General features: G+C 47.2%; 1 protein-coding gene across 2 annotated transcripts in view; it reads right to left on the bottom strand.

The window, feature by feature from the left end:
* ankfn1b (ankyrin repeat and fibronectin type III domain containing 1b) overlaps positions 1-18,859 on the bottom strand; it is a 163,727-nt gene that overhangs the window by 7,378 nt on the left and 137,490 nt on the right. For both annotated transcript variants that reach the window (XM_066689307.1, XM_066689308.1), the window contains 11 exons: positions 14,289-14,490; positions 13,433-13,640; positions 11,063-11,245; positions 9,136-9,249; positions 8,626-8,723; positions 7,144-7,234; positions 5,083-5,190; positions 2,335-2,434; positions 1,311-1,443; positions 996-1,115; positions 570-785 (listed from right to left, as the gene is read on the bottom strand). In XM_066689307.1, the coding sequence (XP_066545404.1) occupies positions 570-785; positions 996-1,115; positions 1,311-1,443; positions 2,335-2,434; positions 5,083-5,190; positions 7,144-7,234; positions 8,626-8,723; positions 9,136-9,249; positions 11,063-11,245; positions 13,433-13,640; positions 14,289-14,490 (1,573 nt within the window). The remainder of the gene's footprint in view (positions 1-569; positions 786-995; positions 1,116-1,310; positions 1,444-2,334; positions 2,435-5,082; positions 5,191-7,143; positions 7,235-8,625; positions 8,724-9,135; positions 9,250-11,062; positions 11,246-13,432; positions 13,641-14,288; positions 14,491-18,859) is intronic.

Here is an 18,859-nt window from a genome sequence, read left to right as displayed (position 1 = left end):
TGATCAACATACCGCACTGCCTCCACAAGCAGACGTAGCGCTCCCTGGATCATAGTAAATCAACAGGCAGCAGTTTACAACGAAAAACCTGGATTTGCAGATACTGTGCACACTGTGCTTTGAATTTTTGGTTTGCCATTAAATCTCTCCACCCTTTAAACCTTAAGCAATAGGTAGTCCATAAGTCAGCTCTGTAGAGAAAACTAATCACTCTCATCTTGGTTTAATTTTTCTTAAATTTGTCTTTTGCGGATACAGATTATTATGGACTTGCAATCAGCGCACATTCCACACAGCACGAAGACAAACAACCCCACGGATAAATAAGATACATTAGGCGGCGAGGAGCATTAAGAGTGAATCAAGGTAGGATTGGGGATGAGAGATTACCTTCATTTGTCAGCTCTGTGGGAAATTAAAAATACAGAGGAACACAAATCAGAGGCACAATCAGGACATGACAGGACAAAAACATTTGCCGTTTCTTCTCATCTTAAAAGGAACATGCAGATATCACAAGTTCAAAAGGAGGAATGTGTGGCCGGGGGGATCGGTATGGGGACACCTACATGTAGCGTGATCAACAGCATGTCCAGGGAGGTTGGCTCCTCGGGTGACGAAATGGACTTGCGCTGCAGCTGAAGTTTACAGAGCTGGGCCCAGCGCACGCTGTCCAGACCCGGGCTGGCACTCAGATCCCGCAGGGTCACGAGCAGCGCATTGCCGTGCTTGTCCTTGATGGGCTCGAAGTAAACCTGCCCCAAGTCCTGCGTGCCCAACATGCCCTGTTCCAGAGAGAGGACATGACAAAGGTGAGCTAACAGGCTGTTTTACCAGATCCGCAGAGACACTGGTGGGTGTGCACGAAACATACAGAGGTCCAGCTCTTTTCAACCCTTCTGTGGTTGTCTTAAGCCTCCTGTGGACGGTTAGAGAGGTGATGCTCTGTGGCCAAGAGCTCACCAGAGAGTGGTCTGCGTCAGAGCCGTTGTTACCTGCAACTGGGAGATGGCCTGCAGCATCTTGAGCCGGGTCTGGAGGACACAGGAACAGGAGGACTGGGAGGGGTTCAAGCATTGCTGCAGCCAGGGGATCTCCTCCCACAGAAAGGACACCTGCGGGGGCAACAGCCACACGGTCAGCACAAGGGCACCATGCGCGGCCAGCCCACCAGAGCAGGCGAGCCTGGAGCCTTGTCACCAAACCTGGTGCCTTCAAACCGAATTGACACCAGTTATTCTTTTCCCTCAAGAAACTGCAGAGTCACAGGCAAAAGTGGAAAGGGACTCCCAGTATGCGCTGGGTCTCACCTTGGTGAACCAGAGAAAATCCTGCATCAAAGAACTGGAGTAGGAGCTGTCGATCTCCACGATTGGGATCTGGTCCTCAGGGGTGACCAGGATGTTGTCTTCTCTGTAGAATATTGACGTTAGGTACAAGCCCCTGGAAGAGACCCGGCGATACAGATAATCAGTCCACAGAGTTTGTCATTTAAACATTGGCAGGAAGGAAATATGGGCTAAATCTAAATTAAAACTAATCGTAAAGAAATACACATTCATGTTTACAAATGTAACGGGCTATTTCGGTTTATAATGAGCATGTTACAAAGTGGCGTAGCCCCTCAGTAAAAGTAGTGCAGTGTTGAACCTCCCACGGTGGGAGACCCGGTTTCTTGGTGTAGAGGGCTTAACACTGTACTGCGCTGGAGCCGCTGCGATGCGGAGCGCTCGGGGGGGCGCCGGTGGTGCGCAGTTCGAATCCCGGCTACACAAACACAGGTGGAAACTGTGCCAAGCTTAACACAGAAACGGAGACTATAGGCGTTCAGAACATACTGTAATAGCACTGTCTTTTTACAGCCCATCAAAGCAGACAAGACAGGTGTAAAATACCCAGAACTCTTCTCCATCTGGCATTCAACCAACTGGCAGCAACCCAGGTTACACGGCAAAGTACAGCTCGGAGGTGAACAATAGAAGATCGGACTTGAGGAGCCTTAATTCTGTGTCTGAGTAGATAGTAATCCCTTCCAGAAATGATCACCAACGAGATTAATTTGACATTTTTGTATGATGTCTGCCTAAATGACGGTTATCTTATTTCAAAGGCGTGGGGCGAGTGTGCGTGTGCCATAACACGCTGTGAGTGAGCTAACAATAAAGACTGGAATGAGAGACGTCTTCTGGGCTTTGTAGCTGCGTTCTAACAACTCGTTAAATGTAAAGATGGCCTGACGTCTGACTGACTAGAATAGACAGGAGATAAAGCCACAGACCAGCAAAGACAAACAAACAAGCAAGTAAACGAACGGCAAAACAAACCACTAGTTACCTCTTCAGGTTTTTCACAAATTTGCTGGTCGGCTGGAAAAGATGCCGCAAGCTCTTGGACACGGAGTGCTTCCTGGCGTGTGGCGGGGCTTTGCAGGGCTCTGATGGAGAGACGACAGCGGTGACAGAAATTAAAGGGCTGGTTTCTTTCGACTCAGAACGACAGGGGCCCTATTCTCCCACCTGGACGTAAACCTGCTCACTGAATGGTCTGTCTCATCGCGGGCGGGGAGAGACCTGTCCGGGTGCGTGCGCGCGTGTGTACCTAGTCCGCTATGAAAACACAATTCGGAGAAACGGCCAGTTCAGTTAGTCACCTCCAATTAATTTACAGCTCGGGCCTCTAAAGCGCCGATGTGTCAGACACGCGGCAACGGGCAATAAATCGCGAGACCCAAAGAAAACAGAGACTTTTCCATTCAAGGACACGGGGACACTTTCCCTACACTTGTGCGGGAAAAGGCCCCTTTTTCGCAGCGGGAGCATCGACAGCGGGGCAGCCTCACACGCTGATCTCTTACTGTCTGCGGGTTTGTTTACAGGGCTAATATCAGGGAGCCACACGGTGTCTCACAGATTTTTATTGCAGGCTTGCAGAATCCCAGGTTTACATTTCGCTCGTAAAAGTCGCACGACAGTTAAACCGCTCGGGCCGCAGAGCATATTTCTCAGCTTCCCGATGGGCGTACGGTGATGCAACACAGACGTTCTGTCCAGATCTAAGAAACCCAGTACAACCAGGGAGGCAGTCGAGAGTTAGCTGACGGACAACTTGTAAGATAAGCTGTAGCGATTAACTTAGAGGGGTCGCCATAAATTGAAAAGAGAATCCACTCTCCATTCTTTCAAGGACAAACCTGCCTGTGAACTGAGATAACGATGCAGATTAGAAGTACAAGTTAAGTCTGTATTCAACAATCTCACACATCTGAGTTCAGAATCCAGCGCTGCGTGCTTAAATCATATCGGAAACCTTTGAGTGAATCGTGGAGAAAAAAAAAAAGAACAACAGCAACGCAATATCCCAACACTAAGCCTTGGTTTTTGATGTGGTTTCCCAATTACTGTTTAGTGACCCGACCAACAGCGCCTGCACTTCTGTTCAGAGAGTAAAATCCCCTCCGAGTGCTTCATGGAAGAGTGTTGGTTTTGCCCGTCGCTTTCGGAGAGAGCAGCCCGGCGGTCGGCTTTTACTCTTGCGGCCTCCCCTGTCCTCACCCTCCCTTGATGAGAACAGTGTCTTCTTGTGCGGGGTTAGCCCTCTATTATTGTATATACTGTGCCGCAGGCCTTTGTATATTTACTCGGTCAGACTGAAGGTGTGAAGGGCTTGTGTGTCAGGAAATAAGAGGCAGAGGGAGTGTAGGGGACTTTAGACACAGGGAGGTCAGTGACGGGGGTTCCATGTTGGTGCTTTTTATTATTTTTTGCTTTTTGGTGTGTGGGGGGGCGGCGAGGGGAGGGTTGGGTTGTTTCAATTCATCAGAAATGCCCACGCCTGAGGCCCAGAAAGCCATCTCAATGTTGCACTCCCTGCTCCCTCGAGAGCGGCGCTAAGTAAATAAATCCACCCACAAACAGAACTCACAGGCGATTTTTTTTCCCCCTCCTGGAATATCGGGATAAAAAAATAGAAAATAAAATAACAACCCCCTCTTCCCCACGACGCTGAGTGAGACAGACAGGTAGGCACAACGCTGGGGTCACTGCGTTACTGAAGGCCTCTTTTCACAGTTTAATTAATAGTGTTTTTAGAAGGGAGGCAGAGAGTCCTCAGGGGGCAGCCCTGCTAGCCTGTGGCGATTTATAATTCCTGAAACTAAAGTAAAGGCTCCATTCTGCAAGAACAACAAACATGACCCGAGCAGAGAGATCTGGCTACCGTGTCTGAATGCGCACCTCCACGGACAGCGTGCTCGGCAGCGCACTGTCACCGCAACACTGCGCCTCTGTTCTGAGGCGGCTGCACACCGCTGTGCCGACAAAGACATAAGAAAAGGGGACCTTGTGGAACACGTGTGGTTCACAATGCTGTCAAACTCTGCACACATTTATGAAATTGACCTTACTGAGCACTTTTCCACATTTAAAGTAAATTCCTGGCTGTGTATTTAACTCAGAGAGGGCCTTCAGCTTTTCAGAAGTGTAGACAGTATCTACTATGATGTATATGATGTCCACAACAGAGCAGTTCCATGGAAAAATTATATATATATATGATGAAACCACATTAATGTCCGAAGGGATTTGCATCCTATATAATGTTCAACTAATTCCAGATTAAGTGATGTGAGGTTTAGTGCTGAGTTTGAATGGAGTGCATTTCCCTCACAGATTCATATCTCCCTCCTTATTCCACATTCATTAATGATCTTGTTATTCAGAGCTACCCGTCGTAAATGAACTTTCGAATGCTGCGGTGCAAACGGATGAATGCAACATTAATCTCGTCCCTTATTTTCTCTCTTTCCTACAGAAAGACAACACGTTGATGTATTGATGGATACAAGAACAAAATACTCTGGGTGGTTCTTTGCTGTTTCTGCGGGTGAGTAGGACAGATTCACGTCTCCAGCTGCAGGAACTCAAAACCTCCACGATCAGGAATAAGACACAAGTTCCTCCTCACACTGGTCAGGGTAAATGCCCTCTTTAGCCCTGTATATTGTGGCACACTGTGTGACGTGATCTGGCAGCTTCACGCTGGGCAATGGGCGGTGCTGGCTGTCCATCAGTGCCAATGTCTTACCGTGGCATACACAGTGCTGGTGGGCATCTTTGATCTGGCCGAGCAGCTGGTCGAGGGCCTCCTTCTGCCCTCTCTGTCGAGGCTGGCGCCCGTCAATCTCCCTCCAGTCTGCATACACACATGAATAACATTATTATTATTATTATTATTATTATTATTATTATTATTTTTATTTCTTGGCAGACGCCCTTATCCAGGGCGACTTACAACATAAGTGCAAAATTGCATATATATACAGATTTTAGTAGAAATTGGTGAGATTTGGATGATTTATTTCCCTTCTGTGCTTTCTGTTGCTTTCTCATTTTACTGTGGTCTACCGGCACCTGTAGAAACACCAAAAGATGTCCATTTCCATCAGATACCTTTTTGGACAGGATGAGAACAACCTACAGCATCCTCTCCAGCTCCTGAACCCATGGCGAGCTCAACACTGAGACACACTGGAACCAACACGGGGAGGAACGCCGCACTGGGGGGCGGGGGGGCGGCTGGACAGGACTAACATGTCTGCCGAGTGTGAAATCCCTTCACCGAGGCCATCACGCCCACGGAGAAGCGCTCAGCAGGGACTCGCCCGCCAAGCCGACACCTCAGCTCATTCCTGCCTGTATGTGAGGTCGACATTTTTGCACACTACCAACTACTTTATATGAAGAGCAGCGACATCGGCCTGGGGAACATTTAAAATAAACACTTGGGTTGTGGAGAACACTGTAAAGATGATGTGCGGCTGAAAAGAGACACTGCCGGCTGTGTTATCCGCCCGAGAGTTTTATAAATACTGTACCTCTATTCCCGGAAAAGCTGCTGTCCTTACGGTACAGCCAGACTTTCAACGGTGTTTGCTTAAAGTTACAAGGGCCTGACTGTCTGCTTTAACTACACGCTCATTTCAGCGGTTGCAGACATGAAAAACACACACAACAAATATTAAAAGGTAATGTGGCAGCGAGAAATAAATACTCTCACTCACACATAGCGTGCCTCTTCAATGTGCCTGACTTGCACTACATTGTCGCCATGTTGTTTTGGTGGAAGAGTCTTTACTCCCAGTATTGCCGGTGTTTTAATCTTGCAAACCATTTTCCAAGAGCAATTTAACATAAACTAATGATCGCAAAGTAAAAAACACTTTCCATTAATGGATCTGAATAAAGCAGTTGGCTTTAATCATTCTTAAAGAGAGAGAGAAAACTAGTCCACTTTTTTTCACTCCCACCGCAAACTCGTATCTCCAATTATAAACTAATTACAGGAAAAATAAATATATTAAGGAGTCAATGTGTGCACAGTTCCCTGGCCATGGTCTCCTATATCGCCTCACCCCGTCCTCGCCTCCCCTCCGTTCGCAGAGTCACTTCGTACACATGAGGCCAGATCACAATGAGTGCAGAGGAAGGAGCCGGTGAAGAGGCTCAGCACTTCAGCTGCTAAGTGATAACTTAACACCAATAGTTCGCTAACCACAATGACCGCTCGCCGAAAGACGTATTTGGCTACGGTTACAGGCGCTGACGTCCGCGCAGCTCTCCCGCGGGGCAGCGCATTTGTTCTCCAGTGGCACCCAGCTGGCATGGTCTTCGGGGGGGAAGCTCTCGAGGCACAATGGGTTAAAAGTTCAGCTTTGCGTTTGCGCGTGTGTGTGTGTGTGTGAGTGTGAAGTGGGCAAAATCTAGATTGCTATACCTTTACTCTTATTAAAAGCACGTTTGATTGTCTGGTTTGATACCGCACAAACACACACACCTGGGATTAGCTTACCCAGAATGCTCTTGGGCTGTGATCCCCATTTTGAATCAAATACAGAAAACTTTGATGTGGCGCCACAGTCAAAACATTCACTCACAAACTATACACTAGAGAAATGATTCCCAAAGTAGAAGGGCCTTTGGGTGTGTAAAGAGACAATGCAGGGGGTCCCTGGGGAGGCACAATACAGGTCCCTGAGACAGAAACATATTAAAATACTGTTTGGTTTTTCTATTCTTAAGAGAAGCATTGCTAAAGCTATGTTTGAGCAGAGAAGGCGGTGTGAGAGAGGGAACGGCTCCAACTCACTGGAGGGAACGGCTCCAGCAGGGAGGGGCGTCTGCGGCGGCCCCCAGCCCTTCATGTTGTAGGCCGACACCTGCACGTAATATGGAGTCCCCTACAACAAAAAGCAGGCATAGAGTAAGACAGGAATTCACACACAGGGGTGACATGGCGAGGGATCAGAAAAAGGACAATGTCAAAACAGTGTAACATGATCCAGATTACTTTAAAACCTTGACTTGAAAGAAATGAGAAAATGGGAGAAAACTAATTTTGGGAACATTTGTTGGGCCTTTAAATCCACCAGATTTCCCCAAACTTTTTAAAACACTTTAAAGAAAAGTAAATGTGAATATGAATCCCTCTTCTCCAAACATTCGCTACACTTTTGAACCTTCAGCCTTTCAGAATTAGTTTCAGAAAACAGGCACAGACCTCTGCTCTGGAGTGCTAACGGAGAAATACGACTTGGGGGAACACGAGGAAGAACAGGGACAGGAAGACCATAAAAGTTGACACAACCAAAAAGACAAGACTCGAGTGCCTATCCAAAAACATTACTTTGCTTAGCGTCACGTTTAACAACTCTCCGACGCGTACAAGAGAGAGAGAGAGTGAGAGAGAGATAGGTGTGGCCGAGAGGATGTCTTGGGAGGAGGGGAATGTGTTCAATAAAAAACACAAAAACCCTGCAAGACCTTCGGTGACACTACGGCCCACCAGGACAACCTATAAAAAAGCACGACCCGCAGTGAGAACGACTATCTGGAAGCCCAGCCACTGGAGGCTCCAGGAACACCCAGGAGGATGAGAGGCCTTGCCGTGTAACCGGGGCCGTCCCCACTTTCTCAGCCTGATAAATCAGTCCTCCCGGGCCCTGACCGCGGCCTGACCTTCTTCGCATCGGGAGCCCAGGTGGCAGGGGGCCGCTCGAGCGCCGTCGCTGCCTACAGACGCCAATTAGCCACGGAGCTGGTACAGAATCTGATGTGTGCAGGTAGGGGAGCTGAGGGCTGTGATTTATAGGGGAATAATTTACAGAGCAGGTTGTGTGCGGAGAGCTGTGCAAGGACCGGGGGGAGGGCGGTGGATTGGAGCCAGGGAGGACAGATAGAGGTGGAAGGGAGGAAGAGAAGGAGAGTAGTAGCATTTTGGACCAGCTTTTGCGATTTTTTCTTTTAGTCTCTGGGATTTTTGAATGCTTAATCTCACCGTTTTAAATCGGCACTTCCCGTTTTGTCATTTTACAGCAGGATGGACATGTCTTCTTTGAACTATATCATCTTTATCATCATCACCATCATCAACATGATCTGCATTTACAAATTGATTTATCCCAAAGCATGATATTACTTGTTTCATGCTCTGGGATATATAATCAACGTACAGATTGTGTTGTTGATGATAAAGATGATAAAATGTAAGGATGACATTAAACACACAACTACACCATTTGGTGCAGTATCACTCTAAGGAGCAGGAGCCCTGACACCCTGACATACTCACTGAAGTCAGTCCCGTGATGCTGTACTGGAGGTCTTTGATGTCTTCTACCACGGCTTCTCCCAGTAGAGGACACAACGAAGGTGAACAGCTCCACTCCACTGCGGGGGAGAATCAGACAGCACTCACTCACTGAAGCAAGCCTCTCACCTCGCTCACACTGCGTCCCGGCCCTGCTCTTGTTTTCTCTCCCGCTGTGACCCCAGAGCTGTGGTGTTTTGTGGAAAGAGTCTGGAGTCCTTAAAAAAGCATCTTGTGGAGGTTTTGGGATCTTAAGGCTATTAGCAATTCATCTAAACGAGGTGGGACAAATCGGCAAGTTATCTTACATTCATATCAGTCATTAAAGCAAGACGTGTCTGTTGACCTTTTTTCTTCTTCTAAGCCTTGTAAGCATTACTCTTCTTCTCACTGTATTACTTCCCAGCCACTCAATAACGCACAACATCTGGCCCATTAACAAAGCGGTCCTCTTGAGATCATGCATACTTCACATCAGGTGCTGTAACTCACCCCTGTATTTGGTCACGACGGCGGAGTTGACACTCAGGGGCTCGTGGAAAGTGACCCGCATGCTGGAGTTGCTGCTGACCGACAGACGGACATTGCTGGGCGCTTCTGGGGGACCTGGGGGGTGGGGAGCGGCACAAGAGGAGAGGCAGGGGGTAACAGTGAGGCGCTCAAAGCTCAGAGAAAGGGTGAAGGCTCTTGCAATAACAGGCACTCAAGATCAGTTCTGTTCACATCCGAAATGGAAACAATTATTTCCCTAATTCAGTTCTTATCACCAAAAGCAAACCGCATATTCTCACAGGCCTTATTAATTATGAAAAATACCTCAGCACCAATATCGGTTAGCGTTAACCAACGGAAACTGCATTAAGTGTTCTGAAATACGCCTCGTTTGAATGATTTGGAATGGGTTAATTAACAATAACGTGCATGATGTGTTAATTTAGTTGTATATCTTTTCTGCCACAGGGTTTGGAAAGCAAGGGGGCTTATGAGCTTAAACTAGCGAAACCAAAAAAGAAAAACACTCAAGAGTACAAAGGCAGATACCATAATGCATATCTGTCAGTTTTGTTTACATATCCAAACACAAGATCTCTGGTAAAAGCGGTTATTGGGAGAATAAAGCGAGAAGTAAAGTGATACACTAATGTTTTAGTGCTGTGGCTAATGAACAGCCCCGGTTCTGCGTGTTCATCATTATATCGCCGACAATCCAAAACACATTGAGCTCAACTCGAGGTGCCAGCGCCGGCTCCCCATGTCTTCTCTGGTATCTGATGAAAAGCTGAGAGAGAAGGTTAAACAGAACCCAGACACCCAGCGCTCCCAACGTGGAAATCATTAGCAGCGCAGCCGAGACAGAACGCCACCAAACCCGTGTTGCTTTAAAGAGGCAACATACGAGGGATCTGGGCACCAACTGCACTTGTTTAAAATTAATCTGAGCACTTGATCCGTCTCACACAGCCAGCGCTTGGCGAGAGATTGAGCAAACAGCAATCTCAGCTACACCAGCAGCCTGAATTAAAAAGCAACAGAGGAGGCGCTTTCTTTAATGATATGCTTATGTAGAACAGGGATCCGCCATTTTAAAATACACAGCCTTTGACACAGTGGTAATAAGGATGAGACTATGATAAAAAAGCACACAGCAGAGCCGCTGTAGACTTGGACTGGCCTACTGCAGATGGACACGAATCAAGCTGTACTTCTGTAAATGGAGGGAAATCCCAATCGCAGGGCGGAGGGGGTGCTCATTTTAATGAGGCTGGGTTCTCGGTCACAGACTGCTCAAAGAGACACGGCTCATTTCAGTCAAAGGAAGGAAAACGTTCAACTGAAATGTGAGAGTCCCATTATTATGGCCTTCACAACATTTAGTGATTCGAGAATGTGAAGTAATATCCGCTGGGGGCGAAGCTAATAGCACCAAGCTCATTATACAGTGACTTCAGCTGGATTTGAACCCCTGCCGCCCGCGCCCAGCATGGAAAAACCCTTCACAACAGTCGCACAGCTGTGTCGTACGTGTGCTTGTGTGCAGGCCTCTGGGTGTGGGGATTTTTGGCCTTGGTCTTTGGCATACAACCCCAATCTCAACTTTGCATCCCGGCTTTGCACAAGCACGTTCAACAAATCAATTTCTCTCATTAGACAAAAGCCGGGCTTGATGGGCAGTGTTCTTTCGAAAAACCAGGAACATCCAGGAACCGTCAGCTCTGATGTTCTCTCAATGTTTTTAGACAGAATATATGTGTGGGGGGGAAATGTCCCTTTTCCAGACCTTTATAATGTGGAAATCAGTAGCACTCAGAAGACAGAGAGAGACAGAGTCAGAGGGAGGTAGTAAATGAGAGTGAGTCAGAGAAAGTCAGAGAGAGAGAGAACTGGAGAGACCCAGAGCGGGGGAGAGGCCGTGACTCACGCGCGTGTTCGAATCCCGTCTTCATGCGTTTGAAGAGCCGATGGCGCCACTCCCAGGCCTTCAGCTGCCTCTCGCGCTCGCCCGGCACCTCGTTCACCACCTGGGCCGTCAGGTCGTTGACCCGCTGCTCCGCCTCCCGCACCAGCGTGGCCAGGTGCACAGCCCGGCCCTCCAGACTCACAACTATACGACAACAACACAGGCGACAGCGCACCGGTCACTCACACCCCCACACCACACAGTGCATTTCATTATTAAACACCTGACAAGAATGGCCTTTAGAGTTCTGACTTATGAAGCATGGGTTTGTAGATGTTTTGATCTTTGACGGTTTGTCTGAAATGTCAGTGAGTCGGCGGACATCTTTTATTGGATGTCCTGTGTTTGAAAGCATCGATTCACTGTCCATTGGTAGGCAGTGGTGGGGGGGGGTTTGGTAAGTCCCTCTTCACCATTAAAAGAGCAAAACACCACAGTAATGTGGGCTAGGGTTACAGACTTTAACAATCACTGTAAAACCGAACTGTCCAAAATTAAAATGTGGTGTTAAAGTCCCAAGCAAGCTGCTTTTCATTAAAGCTGTTGGTTGTAAAACTCCCCCCCCCCACCCCACTCCCCTGTGCTTTCTTGTTGTTGTTTCATATTTGTCACTGTGCCAGACGGGGCCTTCAAAGAGAAACAATCAAAATGTCTTATAAGAAAAGAGGGGAGAAAAACGCAAGACGCATCAACGTGCCACTCCTCTCCTGGAATTCTGAAAATGTGGAGAATTTCAAAAGAGAGAAAGAGAGAGAACAAAGCTTACTGGAGTATACAAACTGAGAACGTCAGCAGAAAACAGGCTTTACAACGGAGGTCTGTTTATAGCATCCAGGCGGTCACAAACCCAGAGCATTGCGCTAATAATTAAAAAACAAAACAAAAACATAACAAAGACGTTGTTGCTATGTCTTTAACCTTACATTTCCCTGGCTTTTAATATCTTATTATGACAATGGTACTGCACCGTTATAATGTTCCTTTCGGACCACGAGAACTGGCACATTTGTGAAAATCCATCATCTTCCAAAACCAAAAACGAATACGACTTCGAAAGCAGAACCGCACACAACTAGCACAACAGAATGCACACCTGTTGCAAAGCATGTTGGGAAACTTGTGTCCAGTACCAGTGGGTAAAACGTCAACACCCAATACAGCGGTTCAAAAGCAGCAGCTAAACTACCGAAACTGGCTATTTACAAAACTGGTACTATTAATAATTTAATAATATTCATTATTTTTCCACACTTTCGTTTGGAACAATTTCAAGGCCTAATTTATTCTGGAGGGACCCAAGAGCTCCTCATATTATGGTGGATGGTGTTTGAGACGCTCACAGTCTGGAAGGCTCCCCGTCTCGTTGCTGTTGCTCCTTGATGTCTAGATTGCTGATTCAGTGGCTTCCTTTAAAACCAGACGGAAAGCCTGCCTCTTTGATCTCAATTCTCCTCAGATGGGAGTTTGATTTGAAGACTCTTATATATATATATATATATATATATAAAAAAAAAAAATGCTCAGTGTGTCCCAGATATCTGCGTTTTTAGACGTCGTATTTGGGATGGACGAAAACTTCAGTAAACACCCTTCATGTTGAACGGTTTCTCGTTTCGTTGATCCTTCTTATTACTTTTTTTTTTTGGTGGATGTCTGGAAAATGAAGTTCTGTTTATACTCAGTGAATCCACAAGCAGTGGTTTGTGAAATTGCCGACACGTCGCTCCACTAAAAGTGTCTCGGGTATCCATCGCCCAGTCGCAACAGACAGTGATGTAGTTTTATGATGTTACGTAATGTCAACTCGATGTTTAACTTGACACCATTAACCTCGTTCCACCCCTTCAGAACTAAGACTTTCCAGAAGAAAATAACCCTAATGAACTACCTGTGGTGCTACCTAGCCTGCCACCAATTTTCCTCCTCACGTTTTCCTTTCTATAAATACAGTCTATTAGGTAACTGTAAGCGTATCTGAAATTGCACTCGGCAATAAAACCTCCTGAACCACAGCTTGAAGAAAAGCGCTGTGCCAGTGCGTCACAGGGAAGGTCTGTAGCTCGAACCGAAATGTTGACTCAATAAAAACTACGCTGTATCAGAAAACTGACGCGTTTCTCCTGTCTTTCCCATTAAAATTATGATTCTATGTTTAAATGTTTACCATTTACCAATTTACCAAGCATTCCCAAACGATCGGCAGCAGTGCCTGTTCCTCCAGTGAAGTCCAGTCCAAGGGCCAGGCTTTGGGCCAACCCTTCCATTCATTATTCAACAGCCTAATCAATGTGGGTGCATTGTTTTGGCTGTGCGGGTGCCCGGGTGACTCACAGTGTGGGCTCTCCTTGGCGCCGGCCTGCAGCAGGAGCCTGGCCATGGGGACATTGTTGGTCATGATGGCGATGTCCAGTGGCAGCAGGCCCTCACTGTTGGGCGTGTTGAGGTCCAGCTCTTCCAAGCTGTACTGGGACAGGAGTAGCTGAACCAGGTCCATCTCTTGATGCTCCACCGCCTCAAACAGGGCCTCGTTACTCTGAAACTGAAAGAGAGAGAGACCTTGGAGTCAAGGGATGGCACAACACAACATGCATCTAACTCTAGATCTCTTATTGTTCTGTTTTTTATCATTTGATTGCCCATATCGCAGTCAATAGAAATAAGGGAACAGCAGGGTCACCCATTTCACTCTTTACAAACTGCTGCATCTTTTATAAACGCCATTGACAGGTGCCGGATATTTCATGCTTGTTACCTTATTTTGAGTACATCTGCACACAGAGATACTGAAATGAAGTGGAAATATTACATATATGTGCTGTTCAAAAGCCTGCCGCCCATAAAACCTGAAATAGATCAATGCAGCGGGAGTCCTGTTTCTCTTATTTCCATGCCCGCAGTATGTTGGCACTCATGTGATATTTGACAGGTTTATTTTGACACTTACTTAGAATTTCATCAATGTGTTTATTAGAAAGAGATAAGTTGGGAGCGCTGAAATTTACAGTGGCTGGCAGTGAGAAAGAGCATTTCAAACTCAACTCAAATGCCAACGGGGCCGCTACTGACTGGCCCAAGCCAATTGGAAAACCCAGACGGGGCAGCACAAGTGGCCATCTCTTTAAATAATGTGTCGTTATGGAGTCAAAAGGTGTGGCGCAGCACGTGGCAGGGTGTCTGGTTCTCTCACCATGCAGGACTTGCGGACTCGCTCCTTGTCTCCGCGGCCGGACATGACGTTGTCGTCCAAGCCAGGATGCCCTACACGGAACTTCCCAGAGAGGTTGCGGTAGAGGCGGCGGGCGGCGCTGGGTGAAGAGGGGCCGGGGGCTTTCCTGGCTGGGGCCAAAGGGGGCTCCCGCATCTGCGTAGACATCTTGGGAGAGGCGGGCCTGGAAGAGAGCAGGACAGGAGAGGTCAGATCAGCAGTGTTTCCAACATGCAAAGCATCTGCATCTCTCAGGTAAAGCCCAGTGTCAAGTGCCACACATAAAATCTGTAATTTGAAAGTGTCTATTGTGTGTACCCTTCTGTAAAGATGGCATTGGAGGACACACTGGAGGTTTTTAAGACAGAATGGCATTGTGTGAAAGGGTGTGATCAAGAGCCTCCTTCATCAACATTTTCTCGAGATGCTCTCACTGATGACACACGATCCTCAATAAGATTGCTGAGGAAATGGATGGAGCCGATATTATAGAAACACACTCTAGAATGATCTAAGGAGGGAAGCAAGAGATAGCTTTTATGTTCCACAAATTTAACATATTTACACTGAAACTCATTTTGATTAGTAAGCATTGAAAGCAAAAAGAGCTTTTGTTGATTGTTTCCTGGTACGGCAGATAAAGAAGCCTTTTCTGAACCAGATCAAGGCCTTGATCTTGACAAAACATCTAGGACAATGCTAAGTTTGATTTACTGTTATTTTGAAAAACAAATTTACATCTTATCTTGAACGCAATATGAGAAAGGTTACAAACGAACGGAGGCCTTGTAGTCCACCTTACTCACAAATGAAAACAAAAACAAACAAGAAACAGCTCATGAACATGGGGGCTGAACTGATTTAAACCACTGGAGTGTGTGCAAAGGAGCTCTCTGATAAAATCTGGTTTTATTTGAACTTCCCAAAGTTAGCATGATGCTATAAACTGCACAAGTGGCCCGAGTACTGTGGCATTCCCTTCTATTTGTGTTTGATATTTGTGACAGCTTAAACTTTATGGCAATTAAGTTGGTAGTTGACCTTGAATCCACTCAGTTACTTGTCAAACTATGCTGATTAGTGGGACACAGCTCTTTCCGATTTGAGCTGTATAGACGCCTCATACGCATAAATTCTCAGCACCATGGTTGCTGCTGGTTCCTCCTCTCGGGCAGGCTGGAGGATTTCACTGTCCCTGCAACTGAAAGAAAGCTGTCGAGTCCTTTTTCTTGGAAGCCCCGCGGTTGAGATGGAGCCAGCGTCCCCACCCACTCGGGCAAAGCTGCCGATTTAAATGTCATGCGCCCGACAAGTGTCTGCAGGGACAGTGACATTCAGCGCACACCGCCCCCCCACCCCACGAGGAATGCGTATCTCTTTCCTTGCGATTTGTATTCCCGACATGGAGAGTGGGGATATTCCGGGCCGGCATGTACATTTTTTTAGGATTGATGCGTAAATGAAAACGTCCTCTGTGGCCGTCCGATTGAAAATTCCCCAGGCCTGGTCTCAACTCTGTAACCACCATCCAATCACGCAATCGATTACTCTGACATGGTCACCTCGACGGGCAGCTCGTCTCACCACCTGAACGTAATGGAAACCAAAAGAACCAAGAGAACAGAGAGTAGGAAAGATCAGAAAATGTCATCTCATTTTAGATTAGATTAGATTAGATTCCTTGTAAAAACATGGTTACGGAGGATTATGTTGAGCGACGGCCGTGTAGCTCCAGTGGGTCAGACCCGGGGCGCAAACAAAGTGCTCCTTCAAAAGGCCCACACATATAAGAAGCTGAAGTTTCCCCGGCCGCCAGGAGAAGGGGCTTACAGCAAGGTAACTGTGAGGCCCTGACTACAGCAGTAACTCTATTCTTTAAATAGCAGAGTGAGGGGTGGTCTTTAAAAACCACACAAAAGCCTTCAAAGACACGACATTAAGTCAGGGACCATTTTGGGCCTGGGAAACCTAGTCCTTTGAGGATGCCACAGAATGGAGAGAGACTCTTGGAGCCAGTGGTGAAAAGGGATCATCCCACTGCCAGAAATGCCCCTGCTAGCTGAGCACGGAGGAAGATGGGATATTGCATAACATATGTTTAGCAGAACTGTAGTTGTCATCAGGTTTTCCACCACTAGCCCTCAGCATAACTGGAAATCTCGATACCAGTGAATGTGTGCGAACTAGGCAACAGGAGACTAGTCATCGGTTAATGCTGGCATGTTTTAGGAGTAAGACTCAAGTGGGAAGACTGCAGACAGTGAGCCTGGCCCCAGACATGAACACAGGCCTTACTCAGTGAGGTGGGTGGCATTACTCACAGCCAGGGCACCTCTCAACTCAAGGCTGGGGATTGTAAAAGGCCAGAGGGTGACTGCCAGGACAACTGAGGCGATAAAATGAAAAAACTTTCTAAAAACAAAACAAGTGTCAGACTGGCATCGGTCGACATGGCCTGAAAAGCTGGCTGGGAATCTTTACGTAGGTGTTGAGGAAAGCATTCGCTGGATTTTAGCATGAATCTGGAGAATAATAACACTTCTGTACACTAAGTTTACCCCTCTTAACACAATGAGAGAGAAACCGCATCATCTGACTTCACTTTAAAGTGACAACCTTCTGTTGGAAACTTGTGTCTCAGTATGCAGACTACCGTAGGCACAAGGATTTTCTGGGATGTGAAAACCCAACAGGAATGGTCTGGCACTCACCAAAAACAACAGAGCACACGCAACCTGCATCCAGACCTTATTTTCATTCAAAGCAATACATAGTAGTGCACTAGCACAACCCTTCAGAGTCATCTGTGTGTATCGTTTTTTGGTGGGTTGCTCCGGCTAAAAGTGAGTCATTTCTTCAAGCCGAGGAAGCTGTGCCAGTCAAAACTCTGGTGTCTGAACGCCCCATCTTTATAACAATAATGTTGAAACCCGAAGGCAAAGTGAAGGAAGACATGAAAGGAACGTGAAACAATCAGGACTTATTTTGATGTCTAACAACAGCAGGACCAGACTCACTGGAGCTATGGAAGCCCGAGTCAGGTAATCCCCCATGAGGTTAAAGACAAGAGGTACAAAAGGCAGACGGACGAACACAGACGTAATGAAAATAAACCGCAAAAACATATACATGTAGATGCAGCGGATAAGACACAGACAGGCTCGAGTCGAGTCAAGCAGATGGCCAGATACCGCCGGAGAACGTCAGCGGAGCCTCTGTGGAAGCTGAAGACGGCAGAGACATTTGCGGATTTATTTATTCATACATTTTCAAAATATTTATGCAGGAAGCCGTCCCGCTGAGAACAAAAGCTCCCGTATCTGAAGGGGGTTCATGCTTGGCAGAGAACTCGCGCAGCCCACATCAAATGGCAGGCACAACTCGGCAAAATCCAAAATACTACCCCCCCCGCCTTTCTCATCTCTCTCGGCATCCGACGAGTGGAATTACCAGTCCATGCTCTATTAGATAACAAATGGATGCTTGCTGCATAGTTAAACTGTAACAGCATGCCTCAGGACCTTATTACATCTAGAGATGCCTTCCCCAGATAGCCCTGAATCACTTTACACCCTGCACTAAAAGTAGGAGGTCACGGCCGGATGGTGAGCAAAAAGCAGGTCTAAGTGAGCGGGGAGGAACGAGGGGAAACGGACTGGAAGATGTGGGGGGCTTGTCTCTGGTTCACTTGGCTAATAAAGCCCTGGTGGGAAATCTACACCAGCTGGGAGGCCAAGGCAATAGGTAACAGGGGACTAAACCAAACACAGTAACCTGGAACCCTTTTTGGTGTTCATCTTCTGAATTAATCGTGTGTATGTATAAATGTCTTGCCTATAATTCACATTTGCTAAAAGCATATATTAAGTAGCTCAAGGGGGGAACAAGGGCGAGGTGCATGCCGAAAAATGATGAATGCACCAGTGAAAAATAGCCTGTTAATGCAGAAGGGACTGAAACTAGAGGAGAGGAATTTCATATTAAATGTGCCGTCTTCAATCTCAACACCACCTGCATTATCTTCCGCTCCGAGGGCAGTGAAAAAGCCGGAGACAGTTGCCCACTGTAGTTTACTGTACGTCGTCCAGTTCCCTGCTTTGAAAGCCAAGCGGGCTTCCCCCTATAAATCTGTAGGCTTCCTCCAAGGTCTGGTCCCAGGGGCAGGATTTGTCATCAGTGCACACTTGGCATCGGAGAGAGGCTTTAAAGATGCGGTTTCACGGGGCTGCACACCTGCAGCTTGTGGTTTCCAAGAGCTGACCCTCGGCGTGTGCTAGCAGCCCCCGCCCCCCGGCGCTCCCGGCAGCTGGAATACAGGTGTTTCACACAGGAAGGCCGTTGTGTTCAGACTCCGGTCAGCCTGGGAACAACACCGTTATAGGGGACCGGGGAGCAGCACCTGAGCAGGAACAATTGGCTGTTCTGACTGGACTTTTGCTCCACGGACAACATGGGCTGCTGACACCATTCTCTTTAGGTCTGATGGCACCTTATACTTAATATCTATGCTTTAACTCCTGCTGTTGTAAAGAGAGAGAGAGAGAGAGAGAGAG

Source organism: Amia ocellicauda, chromosome 17, assembly GCF_036373705.1.
Source record: "Amia ocellicauda isolate fAmiCal2 chromosome 17, fAmiCal2.hap1, whole genome shotgun sequence".
Classification (NCBI taxonomy): domain Eukaryota; kingdom Metazoa; phylum Chordata; class Actinopteri; order Amiiformes; family Amiidae; genus Amia; species Amia ocellicauda.
The sequence above is the reverse complement of the archived record's forward strand: the minus strand, read 5'-3'. Positions and strand labels throughout refer to the sequence as shown.